At 40.5% G+C, this 19,737-nt stretch overlaps 2 protein-coding genes across 4 annotated transcripts in view; one reads left to right on the forward strand and one right to left on the reverse strand.

Annotated features, from left to right (window-relative positions):
* The window catches only part of unc13bb (unc-13 homolog Bb (C. elegans)), a 59,021-nt gene extending 47,325 nt beyond the window's left edge, over window positions 1–11,696 (reverse strand). For both annotated transcript variants that reach the window (XM_030084615.1, XM_030084616.1), the window contains exons 1-2: window positions 11,472–11,696; window positions 2,737–2,766 (exon numbers count right to left, since the gene is read on the reverse strand). In XM_030084615.1, the coding sequence (XP_029940475.1) occupies window positions 2,737–2,766; window positions 11,472–11,493 (52 nt within the window). In that variant the 5' untranslated portion in view covers window positions 11,494–11,696. The remainder of the gene's footprint in view (window positions 1–2,736; window positions 2,767–11,471) is intronic.
* A 1,964-nt stretch (window positions 11,697–13,660) lies between these two features.
* stoml2 (stomatin (EPB72)-like 2) lies at window positions 13,661–18,877 on the forward strand. Of its 2 annotated transcripts, none has more exons than XM_030085540.1 (10): window positions 13,661–13,809; window positions 16,244–16,396; window positions 16,491–16,590; window positions 16,710–16,768; window positions 16,848–16,949; window positions 17,035–17,169; window positions 17,272–17,416; window positions 17,497–17,576; window positions 17,664–17,792; window positions 17,927–18,877. In XM_030085540.1, exons 1-10 carry the CDS (start codon window positions 13,768–13,770, stop codon window positions 18,038–18,040), a joined length of 1,059 nt encoding a protein of 352 aa, XP_029941400.1. In that variant the 5' UTR covers window positions 13,661–13,767; the 3' UTR covers window positions 18,041–18,877. The 2 variants fall into 2 exon arrangements, with proteins under 2 accessions (XP_029941400.1, XP_029941401.1); XM_030085541.1 differs by having other exon boundaries at window positions 16,247–16,396.
* Window positions 18,878–19,737: the final 860 nt, after the last annotated feature.

The following is a 19,737-nucleotide window of genomic DNA, read 5'->3' on the forward strand; positions in this document are numbered from 1 at the left end:
TCTAAAGTTAAAACACACGACAACTGTGTAAATAGAGACGTTGCTAAACACAGATCTCGCTGCACGCAGAAAAGTTTTATATTGTCACTAAGCCTCTTAATCCAACACCTGCTGTCTGTGTTTAAGTTAATGAGTTTGTAACAGGATGCGTTTCTGTAGCGGCTCACGAAACAGCGAGATGTGTGTGTTAACCACCGTGACTCTCAGTTCACGCCGACGATTCAGCCTCTCAGACGGAATCTTGCGGACACACGTAAAGTGGTGCATGATTGCCAGGATGACGGAGAAACAGTTTTACTAGCAGAGTTGAAAGATTTCCAGAAAGTGCTTCAATAATCCGGCAGCAAAGTGCAGCCAAACAGAGGACTGACTCAACAAATCTAATAGGATATTAGACAGCAATCGGCTGATAAGAGTCAAGTCACACTTAAATTTGTTTGAACAGTGTTGGCATAAGCCCACCTGGATGATTTATTGGGTTTCATTTTGAAAGAGTGATTGCCTTTAATTAATAGGAACACAGGTATTATGGGAATTAACAGTAGAGGACACTGCAGTTTGTGTGCTGTTGCAACATATATGGGACAATGCAGAAGCTGGGGCGGCTGGATTCAATTTCTGAAGAAAATTGCACAGAGGCTGATTAAAAACATGTCGGAGAACAATGCCGAGACCGCCGATGTTGTCTGGTTCAGATCATTACTTCTCTTAAAGTAAACCCAGACAGACGTGATTTTGTTAAGTTCAGGACTCCTTGTTTCCCTCAGCAATGGGGGCAGTTTTAATCAACATTGTCTGTAAGCTTGGGGTTGTTTTTCCGCTGGTGCAGAATATAGTTGGACTCGGTCAGTGTGAGAGGGGTATCCGGGCGAGAATCAGAGGAGGTGAACTGTGGGGCGACGTTTGGTGGCTTTGCTCGCTCAGTCCTGCCTGTGAACCGCCCACTCACCCCTGAGTCATCAGTCAAACACCCTCATTCATCATTGATCGATGTGAGGGCTTTTTTTCCCCCAATAAATTAGTCCGGAAAATGCATTGAGTTAGAAAGATGACATTTCAAATGCAGACCACTCATCAATGTTGCATGCAACAGAATTCACCAACCTTTTCCACTGCTGATGTGATCCCTCCCCCTGAATTGTTTTCCCTCCAGTATGACAGCCTGGAACTGTGTATAATGCAAAGAACGTAACCTGGAAGTCTGCGCTGCGTATTTTTTAGAAGATAAGCTTGTTCCTGTGCAGTTGAGAACATGCTTTGAGGCAGGCGTACATCAGGAGCACACGGTTATTATCAGTCACGTTTCCTTTGGCAGTCTGTGGAAAGTAAGACAGCTGGCTCTCGGCCCACTCAAGGTCGTCCTCGTCACTTTCAGGGGGGAAAAAAAAAAACTCTAAAACTTTATCCAACAGCAGGCACGGAGAAACAATGTAAAGGATAATCTTTGACCAGCCTTATGTAAACTTTTGTTCCTCCACCTTAATCACATGATTATCATTGAGAATGAGGAACAATAACGGATTTGACCTGTGAATAATTCCTTAAACCTGAATAAACAGATAAAGGGCCTGAAGAGACCAAGCCTGTTCCTTCCAGCTGGTGACATAATGGCAATAAAATACAGGAATGTGAGAGCTGAGAGTCATTTGCCAGCTTTAGATATTGCAGCATTCATTAAAAAAGAGCAACTTCAAAATTGCTTAAAGTGGCAGCATTCAGTCATGCAAATGAGTTTCAGTAAAATTACAGAGTCAGCACAGCATTAGTTGTAAATCTCTCACGGGACAGTACTCAACAAATCTGCTTTGTCTCGCAGCAAAACAAAAGGCTGGCTGAACTGAACGAGCCTCAATGTTTGCACTGGGACAGGTGACGCTCTGTGGCCGCTGTGTAAACGGGGGCCGGAGGTTCTTATCAAGAAGGCTTCAGGGTTCAATAACTGACGCTTGTTTGAAATTAAAGGTACTTAAATAGCTGACAAACACCTTTCAAAACATAAAGAAAGTCCGATTTCCTTGAAGAAATTCTAATACAATGCAGACTTAATAAGGACACAAAATGTTTATCCTCACTAAGACCATCATATCCAAACAAATCTAGAGGTCTGTTAGATGATCATCTTCCCAGAGGTCACTCTGGGAACTGAAAACAAGTGTGAAATATCACCAGCACATCCAAAGCCGTGGTGACTTCCTGTCACTGCCTGCCAGAAGTGTCACGCCGGCGTGACCCTGAACGCCAGAGGGATTTGCTTGGGTGGAGACGCTGAGGATTTGGACTTAGCGGCCACCGATCTAAGCTCACCTGTGCGCGGCCTGGCATGGAGGGACGCTGGGTTACATAACAAGGAACTCAAGCGTAACTTGAGTGACCCCGAGAGCCGAAATTTAAGTGATTAACCTACATGGGACGCAACCGCGCGTGGCGTTCTTCCAAAAAAAAAGGGGCCAAGTAGAGAGGCTTTTGAGTTGTGGAGTCTAAAGTCAACTGGAGAAGTCTGGGTGGCTTTAGGTTTGGAACGGCTGGTTTACTGGATTACCGAGCTCGTTTACCGACAGCTTAACACGGGCGACGGTCTTGCAGATAATGCTAATTTAGTAGAACATCAACAATCCTGCAACGTCATGGAAGGCGATTGTCTTTTCAGCTGCGGAGCTCTTTCCAGCTTCACACCATGAGGAGGGGAAAATATCAGACCAGGTTACTGTACAGAATGTAAATGGGGAAAGTGCTCACCTGGTGGTCCCTGGAGCTTGGCTTTCTTCACTGTAAAACACAAAAACACAAAGGTTAGAAGAACATTTATATTCCACTCATTTAGAATCTGCTGATGTCATGTTTGTACAGAAGTATATTCTAATCATAAACAACGCAGCGATACGTGACATATTGACTATTCAGGGCGAAACCAGAAGAGAACAAAAACAACACTCTGAAATGGAAAAAGAACCTGGCTGTGAAAAACAAACGGGATCTCGTGTCATTGAAGGCTCTCAAATGCATTAATATGCATCCAAGCGAACCACGAGTTGGCGCGACTCGTGACAAATAAACACACGGCGAGAGCAGGAACACTTCATGAGCTACTTGATCAAAAATAGACAACCTACTCCTTTCACTGCTTTGGGTTGATTTGAAAAAAAAAAAACAAACAAACATCCAAATGTTGGCGGCCACCTTGTTTATTATCCTGCATTAATATGACAGGAAACACTCACATAAACTCATGTGAGTCACCTCATTTTTATTTACCCCTGTTCCTGTCTGCTTTATTCTTTCATATTAAGCATAACGGAAGAATTAATCTTCAATCTAATCTCCAGATACACAATTCGTTCTTATATAAACGCACTCTTACACTGAACCAGCGAGCTTAACTTTTTTACAGAGCCTGAAGGTTACAGCTATGTGTCAAAGTCAGTCCACCTCATGAAAAACCTTTCGTTTACATGAGCACGGTGCTCGAAGCAGCTGAAAATGCAACTTTTTGAAAACGATCCCAAAGGTGGAACCTTACGAAAGAGCACCGACTCTTTCTCCGTGTAAATTAAAGATTCAAGAAACTTTATTGATCCTCGATGGGAAATTCAGTTTAGAGCTGTTATCCAGAGTATCAAGACAAAATGACAAAATTTACAATTTCTGCCGGTGTTGGAGCTTCACTGTAATGTTTTGGAAAATGACAAATCAGCAAGGGGTTCCAGAGCCTTTTTAGAAGGCAATCTGGAGAGGCTCCAGGAACGAACAGATGGGGGACTACTGACCTACATCGTGGCAATAATTAAATTGATCAAGAAAAAGCCAAACAGGACATGTTCGCCAGCCCATACACACAGACACACACACATTCACACCTAGGGGGAAATCAGAGACACCAGTTAACCTCACATGGATGTTTTTGGACCAATGAAAGGAACATTTTATTATTATTATTTTTCCTCAGTTCTTCAATGTAAACATGTTGGACCCTAATAAACACAACACTCTTATTTTCCACAGAGATCTTCGAGAGCAGGGTTGTCATACACATTTATGCAAAATTTTGCCATATTAACCTTGTAAATTGAAACGCTCAAGCTTTTGTTCACTGTGACGCAGAGTATAATGGGACGAAAATGTCAATATATTCAGCGAGCCAAACAATGACGACTAAAAATCCCACGTCAACGGAAAGCGACAATGTTGAGCAATTTCAACATTCTGCTATTTTTAACAATACACTGAAATGCTTGAATACTAATTGTCTTTCAGTTTTGATGCATTTGCAAATGTTCCGTCACCGAGTCACTGCTCCTTCAGCTGGGGTCTCAGTGTTGTATTGTGTCCATAACGCTCCTTAAAACAGCGGCATCACTTGCTGAGAAAATTCAAGTTAATGATTTTCCTGCATGATTTAACAGCCAATTCTAGGACCATGGCCCACTTTCCCATTTTCTACAACTTGACAAATAATATTCAAAATACCTGGATGATTATTACTACTGTATTAGTAAAGGGATCTTTAAGGAGCAAAACGTAAAATAACTTGTAGACGATTAAAAGATTCTCACACTGATCATGATGCTTAAGCCCAGGCAGCTGCCTCACAAATCACAACGGTCGGTAAACAAACCGATGAGAAACAATAGGCAGGACTGAGGCAGATGGGCATTAAGACGGGACGCAAACACGCAAAAGTATTTCAGAGTGAAGACATTTGCGGCTGTGTTTTGGTCTGTTGGACCTGTCGTCTTCAGTCCCGCGCATGCACCTATACAATAACGTTTATGGGATTGTGCAGCGCTTTGGAGGGGATTACTTCTGATTGCAGCGGCGGGGGGGTTATGTGTTCAGCCATACAACCTGCTAAACCTCTGGAGCCTGGGATGGCAGATGGGCACGACGAGGATGATGGAGGCACAAATGCCGCTTTCATATTTTCCTGTTTAGCACTCTCTGAGCAGTGATGAAGAAATCGCTTTAGATTTAAAGGTTCTTTTGGCACAATTTTATTGGTCCGGCACACTCATGATGACATTAGGTCATGTGGTCCCTGAACTGACACCCCCGATCTCTGTGGAGCGGAAAAGACGGAGTGGAAATGTTGACACACACTAGCACTTTTCTCCTTTTTTTTTTTTTTTCTTTCTTAGTCTTTCCACTCAGGAAAACAAGCGAACACAGAGGCCTCGCGTTCTAATTTGCATGACGTTGTTTAGGACCGTTGCACATGGAGCACGAGGGCCATAAAGCAGGGGGTCATTAAGGTGGAAACTGATGCTTATCTTTTACTGTGCGTGGCTTTAGAGCGCATTCAGATTGAGGATAATGGCTTAAATGCCTTATCAGTCTACTGTTTTTAGTTTTTTTTTCTTCCTTCCTGGGCTTATCATCTGCGATCTGAAAAGAACCAAACCTTTGAGATGTCCATCTAAAATAACTTGGCTGTTTTCATGATATTTGTACCATCATCAACTGAGAAAATGGAATTTATATTTTAAAATCCCAATGGCATCCTGAAGCCTACTTATTTGATCATTTGACAACATTTAACTTTGTAAAGAAATTGAAATAGTGACTGAGCTTTTAGGGGCGTGCCACAAATTGAGCCGTTGTAAGTTGCTCCACAGAAAGTCAGAAGCATTCGCTGCATGTGATGCTAGCCAGTCACATAAGCGCTATATTAGCATGGCTTCTTCTTGCCAAGGGTGCTTGTATTCGTCAGGTATTTGTTTTTGGACATACACTTTTTGGAAAAGGTCTAGTAGTCTATCTTGCCATTGATTTTAACCCAAATTAATGTTTGCTAGTTAGCTAGGTGTGCAAACACTGAATGTACAATTGGGCTTGACCATCTGTCCTACCAACTTGCTCTCCCCCAGTTGGCTACTAAGTAATCTCAGCATTTCCTGCAGTTAAATCTGCATTTTCAACTGAAAATAAAGCATTTTTACTATGGAGATAAATCCAGTTAGTCCAAATTCCAAAGTCAAACACATGTTCTTGAAAACTGAAACGCAATTTTTTATGATTTCTGCTGGTACAGCATTATTTGGTGGATAAATAGTGTTTGGGAAAAGATGTAAAAACTATCATAAAACTAGAAAACATAAATAAAAAGTGGCCTACAGGATAGATATCTTTTTCCTGCCAAACTGACAGATGTCTAATACAATAAAAAAACGGTTGGACAGCATTCATTCAGCACTGTTGCTTTATCTGAAATATAAATCCAGTTATGGCTTGATTTCGTTCCAAATAGGCATTTAAAACCTCCTGTCTTCATTTCAGAGCAGCACACCGAGAAACAGAGTGCGGAAAGAAGATTCTGAAGCAGTCAATAACAGGACATGATGAGTGGAAGGTCAGGCAGAAAGCAGGGAGGCAGGAACAGGAAGTGACACCAGAGGCTGCCGCTGCCGTAAGCCCTGGTGCACTTCCGCTCTGTGCTGGCTTTTGGATCAGGTGGGGTGAGTGAGACAGAAAAACAGAGAGGGAAAAGAGAGCGAGAGAGAGAGAGAGAGAGAGAGAGAGAGAGCGAGCAACAGATGGCCAGGGGATTATTCCCACAATCTCTAAGCGCTCACTCTGCCTCATTCTCTCATAATTCCACTACTTTGCTGCTTGCTACATTCAACAACTCTGCCATCACTTTTAGTCCAGCAGCTCTTCTTGTCTTTCATCCTTCATTATAAAAATAAAAAAATATATATATTGTCTCATACTGCCTCATCAGGCTTTGAATCCGCTGCGACAGTTAAGCCATCCAAGCAAACGGCAACGAAGCAACTGGCGTTGTGCAACAAGTGTGTTCCCCGGCTTTGGACGATGCCTTGATTTGGGTGTGTGCCGTTTCACTTAAGGAAAGAAATTCGACAGTGTGTCAACAGAGAGAATCGGCATATAAAAGATGCAATGAAGCATGAAACAGGCGACATATCCTGTACGGACGCTGTCAAGCTGACAGAAACACACTGGCACCATAGAATTAGATATCCAAATATTCAATAACCTGAAACACATTAAATATCAAACAGCAGATAGCAGTTAAAATGTATAATATGGTAAAATGATCTTAAAATGTGTTTGTGCTATAAAAATTACATTGTGTCACTATTATCTAAGCTTATTTGAATATCTAAAAAAAAAAAATTACAGAACTGTGGTTGGCTTTTGGTGAATAAAATGGTGATGATAATATCTAGGTTAGCTTCCAAAAATGTGTCAGCAGCACAGCCAGCACTTTATACCTGGCTTTAAAAAAATTAATTCACTGCTTTTGTTACTATTAAAAACCAATCCAGGGTTTCCCTCCACAAAGCTGTTTTTCCTAAAAAAAATAAAGAGCTTGTTGTTCCTTTTGTGGGCTGGGCTGCTGTGAGGAAACGTTTACGCAATACAGGTATTATGCACATAATAAATCTATTTTAAGAGCATCATCCAGCAGAAAAATACTGTACTAAACAATCAATCAAAGTAACATACAGTAACTGGATCCTCCTAAAGTGTAATGCGATCACTGCACAGGCAGGTGTATCTTTTAATCATCAATGTGTTTCTTCACTATTCCCTTCATTTCATCATTTCAGGGAAATTTTAAAAAGAAAATCAGCTGGTATTCTGTGTCTCTGATCATGACCTGGTAGACATCAGAAGCCCTTTTTCCATAAGACTCTTCAACAATCCACAGTTCAGTACAGTTTGTACACTACGCCTTTAAGCTGTCATTTCCTCTCCAGTTTAATGCATTTAAAAACCAATCCCTGAGTTTAAGCCGAAATATGGTGGAAATCGGGAACGTCCTCCCCGATTCTAATTATGACTCAAATTTTTATTTTATTTTTTTTTTCTTTCATAAATCTCCAATGTCTAAGCCTGATGGGGATTCACGTACGGCCATGGTCGGCCTGTTTTCAATGCCTAAAGTCTACTTCATTGCTTTTCCAAAAATGTCTACAAAAGCAGGCATTGACCTAAATGTGCTGTAAATTTTATCACAAACAAAGCCTCAGATTGCAAAGGCCTTAGGACAGGGGTCGCTGGGTGATATTAGGTTTAAAAATCAGACTGATTTACTTGAGCAAATATTGATATCATGTAACCCACATTAGTCCGCTATTTAGAGAACCCGATAACTGCATTAGTTTGATTGTCCCACATCCCAAAACACTTCAGCTCAATTCAGTTATATGTCTGACTGATTGTATGATAATAATGTAGAAGATTATTTCTATTCTTAGCAGGATCATGAACTAAAGCATGCCGATATGTCGTCTGATAGTCTGGGTGACGATCGGCAATGCCATCAGCTCTGTGCACGCCACTTTCCTCGTAAAAAGAGGGGAGATGATACAACTCCTGAGCCAATAAAGTTTTTTTTTTTCTTCCAGCATTTAAGCGTTATCTTCTACAGGCTCCTCTTCAAGCGATCAAGATGTCTGCATTAGATGCCGGGTGTTACACAATTCAATCGATCACATGTCTGAAAAAGCATCTGTGGACGCTGCAGCATCCCGGTTTGTCTACATGTGAGCCATGTGTCCACTCAGCCCTGCATGAGACCTCCTCTGAACCCTCCCACCCCGACCGCAAGCCCACTTGTAAGGGAAGCCACTTATCTGTTGTGTAAAGACATTGCCATGGAGATGGAGCATCTCAACTAGCAATAAATAGGCAACACTGTCAAGCTGTGCCATCAGTGGGATGAGTCACAGCATCGGCTGATCACACAACCACCGCTGCCCGAGCACCCTTGACTCTTCATCTATTGGGTCTGACTGGCTTTCATTTCACTGATCGATACAACAGCCGGAAAGCTCTCCAGTAAATGATGCCATTTAAGTAAGATAACTCTGAATCACCGAGTTTAACTTTCTCAATAGAGTGGCACCAAACTGACTTGCCTCTTTGTGGCCTGATCTGTACCCCCAACCTTTTTTCTCTAATTCTGGATCAGTCCTGGAGTTTACTGATTGCAGTTCGAGCCCTCGTCTCTCTTTGTCCGTATGTCCAAGTGTCCCCCCCAGCGTGACATTTAACCCCAAATTGCTTCCAACAGAGGTCAAGCATCTGTCATGACAGCCGTCACCATTATCAAATTGGTCTGTTCACCAATTGTATTTTGTACTTTGTAAATTTTTTGTCATTTAACTTCTCGTAAATCAGTGTTGACACTAAGAAAGTTTACAATAGTTTTGTTTTTTTTCTCCCTTTTGTGTTGGTGCCACATCAGACTTGGTAAAAAGATTTCATCCCTGTGAGATTTCCACTATTAGTTGCAATCAAGCTACAGAGCCACAAATAAGCCTCCACTTGGCAACGGCTCCAATATGGCTGCCTAATCAATTTATCACATTTTCCATTGGCATATTTAATCAGAGATATATTTGGAAAACACAAAGAAAGCCTGACAATCAGCTCCATCTGGATTTCACTAATATTTGTTTTGCAGCTCAGTTTGAAACAATGGCAGCATCTAGAGTTTCTAGTTTCTATTTACAAGTGTTTTTCACATGTCTGCTGGTAGTTCAACACACGTAAAAGCTCTCAAAAACTTGCAGGTGTTTTTCCTGCAACTGGAAGTTTCTGTTTTATTGGTAAAGGTTTTCAGCTGAGTTCAGATTCCATCATGAATTTCATAGAATGATAGGCAGCAAATTATAGAAGGACAGAAGCTTTCCATGTTTTCCAAATTCTAAGCTGCATTTCTATTTATAAGCATCATATATTGGGACAGCTTAGAACCATTTCACAGACAGAACTCCTGCCTTCACCCTGACTAGAGGTAGATGTTGTGGCAGATCATTACTCAGCAGTGACCTGGATCCATTTCCAGAGGCACTTAAGAAACTTCGTATTGTGACAGGAGGTGGTTCCTTAATTATGTAATCACAAAGCAGATGAGCCTGAATATTGTTAAAGTATTAAATGTGCATGTGATGAGTCACGGAGCTCCAGCTTGAGATGTCTTTTCCATCAATTTCTAAAGAAGTGGTGGGCAGAGGCAGCACAATTCAGTCGTGCACAAAAGGCCTGATGATAGGGACTATTTGATGGGGACTGTTTTGAGAATTTGACAGTCAAACACTGATAATTGGACGAAATGGGGTCTATCAAAAATAGCCGAGGATGTAACCCTTTCTGCAAAATGGATTCTCGCTACCATTTGATTGAAGTTATATTAAACATGTAAAATTGGATTAGCAAAAACAATGTGGTACAACAAAATGCAGTAGTCAAACTTAACAGAAAATGGATGTGGATAAACTGTTGTTGTTGTTGTTGTGTAGTTTATTTTAATATGGCTTGGAGATGTTAGCATTATATCAAATACTTTTCAAAGAAGCAATGAACACAATGGTAAAGAAGCTGGGAATTTTGCATTGGCTCAAAATTCTCAGGAACATTTAAAATGTTGATTTCTGCAATTAATGTTATTAATTTTTGTCGAATATGTCAGACATGGGAACAACAGGTGTATCTGTTGATACTGTCCACCAGCCACCGAGTCTAATGCAGAGCAAACAACAAGGTCGAATGGCAAAAAACATGTATTAACTCCTCATATGAGGCTTCTTTTTTTAGTTTTCAGGTTATATATTTTTTTCTTCCTCATGTGTATTTCTGCCTCTTTGCAGCACAGATCCAAATTGCCGAGCATCAGCCCTGTTGTCACAGAATCTCATATTGCGTAATGTGCTTTGCAGCTGGAAGAGATGGTACAGCAAGAGGCTCAAACCTTTTTTTTTTTTTTCTAATCTGATAGTTTAAATGCAAGCCTCTTTTTAGCCTCTTTTGAAATGTCCAAAAAACACACCAAATGGCATGATTACTTGATATTCAGTTTAGGTGCAATCTTTACAAGTACTTTTGTTGTCTGTGAGAGGAAGACAGTTGAAGGAAAAGTACACACTTTTTGTGACAGACACATTTTAGTATCAGTTTTACTGGGAGACCAGACTGTGATGGACTGGAGACCTGTCTGGTATGAACCCTGCCTAGACAGATGGGATCAGCTCCAGCACCCTGAGGAGGATAAAGCCATGAGAAGATGGATGGCTGATTGTTTATATACATTTTTAACCTGTCTTGCGTCCCACAGGTTTAATTCCATGGGATTTCAAAAGTCTGAAAGGGATTATATTGTGTACACATGTGCATGTGTGCAATCTCTGAGTAACATAAACCACCAGATCAGTGTTGGTTTATAACAGCTGGCATGATGTACCCAAAAGAATCACATTATATTTTAGTTACACTTCTCAATGTGAGCTTGATTATTTTTTATGATGATGAAAACACAGACGTAGGAGTGAAAATGACAGGGTCATATGTTTGTCACTTATGTGAGTTATAACAACAATAAAACCTCCTGCTGGAAAATCAGCCCTGAGATTTTATTGACAGTCAACAAACGGAACAATAAATAAAAATTAAGTTCCACCAGATGTCATTTAAGAGCGAATAAAGGAGCAAATAAAGCCAAAACGTACCTCTGACACACAGTAACGACATGACAAAGGTTCCAGCTTCAAGCCAGTAGTTTCTCACAGTTTGAAGAGCGGCGGAGTCTCAGCGGAGATTGAAAGAAATTATCATCACATCCATGAAAAGAAGAAGACTGGGGAACCGACTCTCCGTCGATGCTTCACAGGTGGGTCTCTGGTGCGGAACTTGGGCAGACAGCGGTAGCCCCCCGCCATCGCCACGCCATTATTAAAACTCTCATCACAGGTTTTCTGTGGCGGACAGCCCGGAGGAGCGAGGCGGAGGAGGGGAGGGGCGGGGCGGGGCGGGCCGGGGCACCTGTTACAGGCGACTGGATGGGCCAATCCGAGAGCAGGGACGGACTAATGGGCGGGGCCTGTTGGAGGCGTCTGACCAATGAGCTGACAGGAAGAAGGTGAACGAGGACGCAGGTGACCTATATAAACACTTCACATCCACAACTTTTTAATGTAACAAGCTGGTGTTTCTCAACTTTTGTGAGTAACATCATGAATCTATATGTTTTGAATTCCATATTAAGGTGCTTGGAGTAATTCAAAGAACTTTTTATAACTTAATCCAGAAAAAACAAGGTAAATAAACACATAAATATGGGTATAATTATAAACTCAGACCTGAAATCCATCAATCACAAATAACAAAATCAGGTTGAAAAATATTGCAATAATTATATTATTTCAAACCAAACTAGATTCAGAGACACAGTTCCTGTATTTCTTTTCTGCAGGCTTGATTATTTTAGAGGTAAGTCTCACAAAAAAAAAAAAAAAAAAAAATATTGAAATGACTTCTGCCGCTCACCCAGAATGCTGCAGGCAGGGTTCTCGCCAATGCAAAGAATGATGAAATGCATTAAAACAAGGCAATTAGGAATCTAAACCTTGAGTGATTAAAATTAAAAAATACATTTTACAATACAAATAAGTTATTTTTCTTCTTAAATAAACATTAAAAGTCACTGTTGTAAAATGGAAGGCGCTTACTGTGAAGTAGTATCAAATGTGAAAAATGTAAATCAAAATTGTAATTCTTTGTTTCTCTTTCAATAACAATGTATTATCTTTTTTCAGTTACATGGACTGAAGCACTGCTAAACAGACTATATTCGACATTTAACATTTTTTTTGAACGGATCAGGGCTGTCTCTACAAATGCCACTTTTTGGCATTCTCGCAATCAAGATTTTTATTCGTCAAACAATACTCAATTCCATGCACAGCAGCTTAAAATACAGTTTTGAGTCAGAGAACAATCGGAAATCAAAGAGCGCCACCTTGTGAGGTTAGTTAAACATTACAGTATGTATATGTGTGTGTGTATATATATATATATATATATATATATATATATATATATATATATATATATATATATATATATACACATATGCTTCAATAAAATCAGATTTCTCAACAACTGTTACAACACAAACAACAAACAGTAAAGCACTCCACTAATGAAAGTTAATGTTCTATACCTTTAATAAATATATATAATTAAATATATAATAATTGAATTGTGATTTATTTTGAAGACGTACAAGAACGGAGGTGTTAGCATGCAAAGAAAGGACACATTGTTTTATTATCATTGAGATGATGTTAGTATTTTATCTCATTTCATTTTATATTCATTTACATTCATGTATTTCTTTGTATCAAATCATCTTGCAAGTTTTAAGAGACTCATCAAATGACCTGAAGTAATGAATATGGTCTCATTTTTTCTTTCTTTCCTTGATTTAAGCAAACAACGTGAAACAACTTTTAGTTTCTATGCTCTTCATTTGTGGAACTAACACCTGGGGACTGACACACTCACTTCTTTTAAATATCCTTTTAAATATCCAACATTATTATTTGCTCAGGAATTTTACTTTTTTTATTTTTTTATTTTTGCATTAGTAAAACTTTGACTTTATTTCTTCTCATTTTATGTTGTTTTTAATTATTTAAAATTAATCTTGTCGTTTCAATGAATATCCCTGTAAAGAAATGGTACTTGCCTTGTGTGAAGCCATTTGTTTAGGTTTCAGTATTCCAATGACAAATGCATTTGAAAGAAAGAAAGTAGGAAGGAAAGAAAGAAAAATAATTAAAGGGAGAGCGGAACTGAAGTGTCCCGGTTCTTGTTTCCCATAGTGGTGGAGGACTTTACCGGTGTTGCACCGTGATGTAACATTTCCTGCTGGTAAAGGGTCACTCACATGAGCGCAGAGTTTGGACCAAATTTCTCTTGAAGCTCACATTTCTGCCGACAGTAACGTAGCCGTGGAACAAGATGCTGCGCTCGCTGTGTCGGACCGGCGGACTCATTCTGCAGGTATTTTAAAACCCGACGTTATCAACAGCGGCTTGAATTTAACAGCCTGTTAAGCTGAGTGTTACTCGGCGTGCATGTGTGTTTGAAAAATCCACCAAAAAAACGTTTTATTCTAGTTAGCATTTGAGTAAATTACGCTTTAAAACACCTCCCGGATTATTTATATTTCGTCCATTAATACAAACTATACATATATGCTGGACTCACATTCTGTACGCCCAATAGTTGACATGTGAAAGCAGAGATCATTGTGTATTTTTTTTACATGTTAAATTTTCATGCCCGACTCAAACCATGTCTTTTTTTAAGGAAGAATTTAGGGCTACTGGGGAAAAAAAAAAAATCTTCAATTCTGACTTTAATCGCAGAATTGAGATTTCTATCTTCCCCAGAATTCACTCTTTTCACTCAGACCTTTTCCTCAGAATTTGTACTTTTTCCTCAGAATTCTGACTTTAACTTCAGAAGTATGGGTGCCTGTAGGGGACATATTAGGTGGGTTAGTGAGGTGCAGGTGAGCAGCCACCTGCAGACTGACGATACAGAGCTTTTCCCCTGGTCGAGGAGTCCAGGAGGAAGCAGTATCCTCCATGGAAGAGCAGAAGGTGAGTGAAACTGATCATTGTTTGGTGTGCTTGGCGTTTGTAAAATAGGGAATAGCTGCAGGTATGAAAGATGCTGACTGCATGATGCCCATGTACTTAAGTGCCCTTGAGCAAGACACACTGAACTGCTCACACTGCTCCCAGTGAATGCATTGAGCGCCTTGCATTGCAGACACCTCCACTGGTGTGGGAATGTGTGTGTGAACGGGTGAATGTGATAATGCAGCGTAAAGCTCTTTTGGCTCGGCTGCAGCAGCGTAGTGGTCCTTCAAACCAGGTAGTGGTTCCTTAAACCAGGTAGTGGTTCTTTTAACCGGGTCCACACCGTCTGCAGCATCCGCTGTCTGACAGCTGTGCTAATGTCACAGCAGCCACAAGACCTCAGAACCTCATCAGAGTAGTTTGCGTTGTGCTGCTGTCCGTGTCCTTTGCAGTTTATCACTCTGCTTCTGTCCCTGCACTGTCTCTACAAACTGTTAGGTTTATGCTGTCCACTGTATTCAATATGTACAGTGCTTTATACAACTTCTGTTAGAAAAAAAAAAATAACAGAAAAATAACTTCAAAATGTCTGCATGTGTACATGGAAAAAAAAATTAACTCATTGTCTATTATTTTATTTTCTCTGTGCAGATCGACCAAGATGTCATCGTGCAACTCTGGTGACTGAATTGCTGTCTTCATTTTCTGCATAAGATGCAGATCTTCGCCAAACAGCTTTGCTTTTTACAAATCGCCTTCCATGTTTCAACAGGAAAATCACAGAGTGGAAGTTGCTTCAAGTGCTGCATCAAGAGTGCACCACTCACGAGCTGGTTATGCTGGTCTAGTCTTCATTAATCTGTCCGCCATTTGTACTCTTGATTGTTGCCCCTTTTTTGCTGTTAAGTATAAATTAAGAGTGCCAATAGATCTTCTGTTTCATGTTTTAACCTGCAACAGTGGTGATGCTAATACAATATATATCATCAAAAATGTCACATTTCATTTAGATTGTTCTTAAACAGTGTTGGGCCTGAATAAAGAACATTATCATACTGACAAAGCTGAGTGTTGTGCTGTAATTAATGGGATAAAGGTTGTTTTAAAGCAAGATTCTAAAGATGGCGACAAATAGATGAAGTAGGGCCTGACTGATATGGATTTTTAGAAGAAAAATTCAAATTTTAAGGATGAAAAATTCTGATTATTAATGTCAGCCATTAGAATTTTCAGTTAGAAAGATGAAATACCTGCTTTTTATGGCAAAAATGTCGTTCGAAATATATGTTGCAAAGGTAAAAATTGAAGGGAGATGATTCACTATTTTGACATAGTTTGTTATCAGAAATAGTGGAACACATTTGAGAAAATGGAGAGAAATAATACAGATGACAGGAAACAATTCTTGTGAGAAAACTAACTACAAAATTGAAAGCTTGTGACATACATGTGCAGAAAATCTGGATAGATTTTTGTGGATGTGCTGACATAAGCACTGTAGTAGGTGTAAATTGGGCTGATGTGTGTTACCTCAGCTGCTGGGAGGGGCGGGTTGGAGGCATCTCTCCCCCCTCCCCCCTGGCCTGACTCGGATTTGTTGTTCTAATGTAGGGCATTAATGATTTTCAGGATATAAACAAGAGCAACTGACACATCTCCTCTTCCAGTGAATCGGGTCATCACTGGTTACTAAAGGATGCCATTTATTTCCTGAGTAAACAACATGTGTCCCCCTGAAAAATACAAGAAAAAAAACAAACCTGCAGCAAGATGACATTTTACAACTTGTGAACTACTTATTAATTCAGGTTTGTGCTTTTCTTTTCTCCTGTTCAAATTGTTTGTAGCAGACCCAGCGGACCGCGCCGAGGCTGTGGGTGACGCCGGCGCAGCAGCGATGGGCGTCCAGCCTGCCCATGAACACGGTGGTCCTGTTTGTCCCTCAGCAGGAAGCCTGGGTGGTCGAGAGGATGGGCCGCTTCCACCGCATCTTAGAACCGGTAAAGCCACGTTTCCCTTTAAAATCTAAAAAAACTCAACAAATAGTGTCTTTTCAGTTTAACTATAATAATTACTGTTTTTTGCTTTTTCCAGGGTTTAAACTTCCTCATCCCGCTTCTAGACAGAATCCGCTATGTGCAGAGTCTCAAAGAAATAGTGATCGATGTTCCCGAGCAATCAGCAGTGTCTCTCGGTGAGCCACACATCATTTTGGGATTATTGTCATTTTCTTGCCACGTGGGCAGCCAGTTTGAGTTTGGAGACTTTCAAGCATGAACTGTGACGGCTGTTTTCTCTTTTTTTGATTTACAGATAATGTAACGCTACAGATCGATGGAGTGCTGTACTTGAGAATTCTCGACCCTTTTAAGGTATGATGGCAACATTTAGAAAGTGATGTAAAATGAGCTTCTGTGAAGCCTCCACCGTTCCTTCTGTGCGTGTTGCCAGGCCAGCTACGGCGTCGAGGAGCCAGAATACGCAGTCACACAGCTGGCGCAGACCACCATGCGGTCGGAACTGGGAAAACTGACACTGGACAAAGTCTTCCGGGTAAACGGCACACTGCGATCGTAGCTGACTTTCTTTTTCTTCTGAAAATAAAATGTTTCAGTGATGTTTTCTATTTGTTCAAAAGGAAAGGGAATCCCTCAACTCCAACATCGTCCACTCCATCAACCAGGCATCAGACGAGTGGGGGATCCGCTGCCTCCGCTACGAAATCAAAGACATCCACGTGCCGCCTCGCGTAAAGGAATCCATGCAGATGCAGGTGAGACGAACTCAAGAACTTTTTAATTTTGTTTGATCTCTCCCGGGGACGTATCGGCGATCCAAAATGTTTTAACACTCGTGCTTTGTTCACGTTGCCCAGGTGGAGGCCGAGCGGAAAAAGAGAGCCACGGTGCTGGAGTCCGAAGGAACAAGGGAAGCAGCCATTAATGTTGCCGAAGGTCGTAAACAAGCCCAGATCCTGGCTTCAGAGGGACAGAAAGCAGAGCAGATCAATAAAGCAGCTGGTGGGTGCAAATCTCCAATAAGAGTATTATTTAAACAGCCTCTGTTCAGTGAGGACAATGGATTACTGTTCTCCCTTCAGGTGAAGCCCAAGCAGTTTTAGTCAAAGCGGAGGCGAAGGCCAAAGCCATCACCCTCCTGTCAGACGCTCTGACTCAGCAAGTGAGTGTTTCTCATCACAGAGCGTACAATCAGGCTCACATTAGTCAAAACATCTGCTGATCAGCTGCGTTTTTGTTTTGCCGTCAGAATGGAAATGCTGCCGCTTCCCTGACTGTGGCCGAGCAGTACGTATCTGCGTTTTCCAACCTCGCCAAGGAGTCCAACACCATCCTGCTTCCCTCCAATACCGGGGACATCAGTGGAATGGTCTCACAGGTCAGGATGCATTGATGTGGAAGAAGTTACTTATTAAGTTCAAAAACAAAACAAAGTTACTTAAGATATGAGATAGTCATATAACTTCCATTCCCTCTTACCTTTCTTTTAATTTTTTTCTTCCTGCCATTCAGGCTATGACCATTTACAGTACATTGGCAAAGGCGAGTCCAAAAGCACCTCCAGAGGAGCCGCAGCCGAGCAGTGAGGAGGTCCGAACCGAGCCCGAGGAGCAGAGGAATCACTAACAGACTCTCAACCAGAAGGATTTGTTTGAGTTGCTGGGGCTCAGAGTTACCACTGTGTGAGCTCCTACTGATCCATCAGGAGGAAAAAAACACCAAATCATATAAACTCTTCCCAGTTCTGGATGGAGCCCCGTCGTTAAACTAAGTTTTCCAAGCGGATTTGTCATCTTTGCTGTCTGTTGTTTTGGTTCAATCCTTGTCTGATTTGGAAAGTAAGATCAGCCAGTAGCCACACGAGTTACTCCGGCAGGCTGAGGTAGATGCAAAAATAAGCCCCAAGTTTTGTGATTAAATTCATTCCTGTCAAGCAATTTCTGTTATTACCTGTCACCCACTTTACCTTGAGTTTACCATCCAGTTCTGTTTCACGTGTTCACCTGTTGTGAACTGTCTTCTCGGGCTGGCCCAAATAGCTGCATTCAGGATCTGTGATAATATTGATAACCCATTCTTACCTCAGGTCATGCGTTTTATTTGATGTAGCTGATTTACAGAAATCAGCCACCTTTAGCATCGCTGAGACCGGCTACTGGGGAGTGTAGTTAATTTACAGTCAGCTGAGTTTTGCTTTTTGGGAGTGGGTATCATTCAGAAAGATTCCAGATTATTCACCCTCAGTTACTGGATTGAATTTGCTTTTAGTTCTCCAACTTCACGTTTGTATCCACCTCTGATGTCTTATGGGCTGTATTTATTAAATTGAATGACGCAGTAAAGGTGATGATGTTTGTCATTTCATCTGGATTTCTTGTCACAGCCTGTGTCGTTTGACAATTAGTAAATGAATGCACATAAGTGACTTGTGAAGTACAAAAATAAAAAGATGCTTCATGAAAGGAAACTTATTATTTTAAAAGAATTTTTTTTAATTGCCATTTATGTTCATGGATGACGACATACAAACATGAAGTTGAATTAAAGGACACAATTAAAAACGTTAATCAGGTTTATGCCTGCAAAGTATTTTTTGCAATGTATAAAGATGTTACTTTATTACAAGAAAAAAAAAACGGGGAACATATGAATACTTCACTTTGTTTTCTTATAAATTTGGACCCACTTTGGACCCTTAGCTGGCAGATGGGATGTCTTTCAAAGTTAACTGTCATATGTCGATCAGAAAGACATGTTTCCCCTTTAGGATTAAATTCTTTCTCTGTTGTCTGAGGACACCAGCGGTAAAGTAAAAGAAAATGGTCCAAGACAGGTAAATGCCCTGCTATGCACAATTCTTAAAAGTAGTGAAAAAATAGGAAATGTTCACACACAAATAAAGTGGTTGGATATAACCACAGGGAAAATTAGCACATTCAAGCATGTTTTAAATAAAAACACCAAGAAATGTTAAGTTTGTGAAAAGAAAAAAAAAATTGTCAAGTTGTAGTGTAATTTTTGAAAATATTAAATTCATTAATATGTACAATTCTGAAATATTCTCAATCAGTCAAAATCAAGGGAGGAGGGAAATATAGCAGCTTATAGTAATTAAATCCCTCTAATTTATCTTACAGGCATCCTAAAAGTTATGTTATAGCTCTAACATACACAATTCGGCTTTATATTTGTATGAAACCGGTGTCAGAGTGTTTAAACTTGTTTTGCATCAACGAAAGACAACTCCAAATATAAGAGATGAAAGGCAGTTTTCGGTTGCCTACAAGATAAAATTCGGGGCAAAGACGCTCATTGGCCGCTCC

Source organism: Salarias fasciatus (assembly GCF_902148845.1).
Source record: "Salarias fasciatus chromosome 7 unlocalized genomic scaffold, fSalaFa1.1 super_scaffold_4, whole genome shotgun sequence".
NCBI classification, from domain to species: domain Eukaryota; kingdom Metazoa; phylum Chordata; class Actinopteri; order Blenniiformes; family Blenniidae; genus Salarias; species Salarias fasciatus.

Coding starts and splice junctions, on each gene's coding strand:
- stoml2 (XM_030085540.1), top strand. CDS start 13,768: ATGCTGCGCTCGCTGTGTCGGACCGGCGGACTCATTCTGCAG. Junction 16,397..16,490: donor TCCACCGCATCTTAGAACCG/GTAAAGCCACGT, acceptor TGCTTTTTCCAG/GGTTTAAACTTCCTCATCCC. Junction 16,591..16,709: donor GCAATCAGCAGTGTCTCTCG/GTGAGCCACACA, acceptor TTTGATTTACAG/ATAATGTAACGCTACAGATC.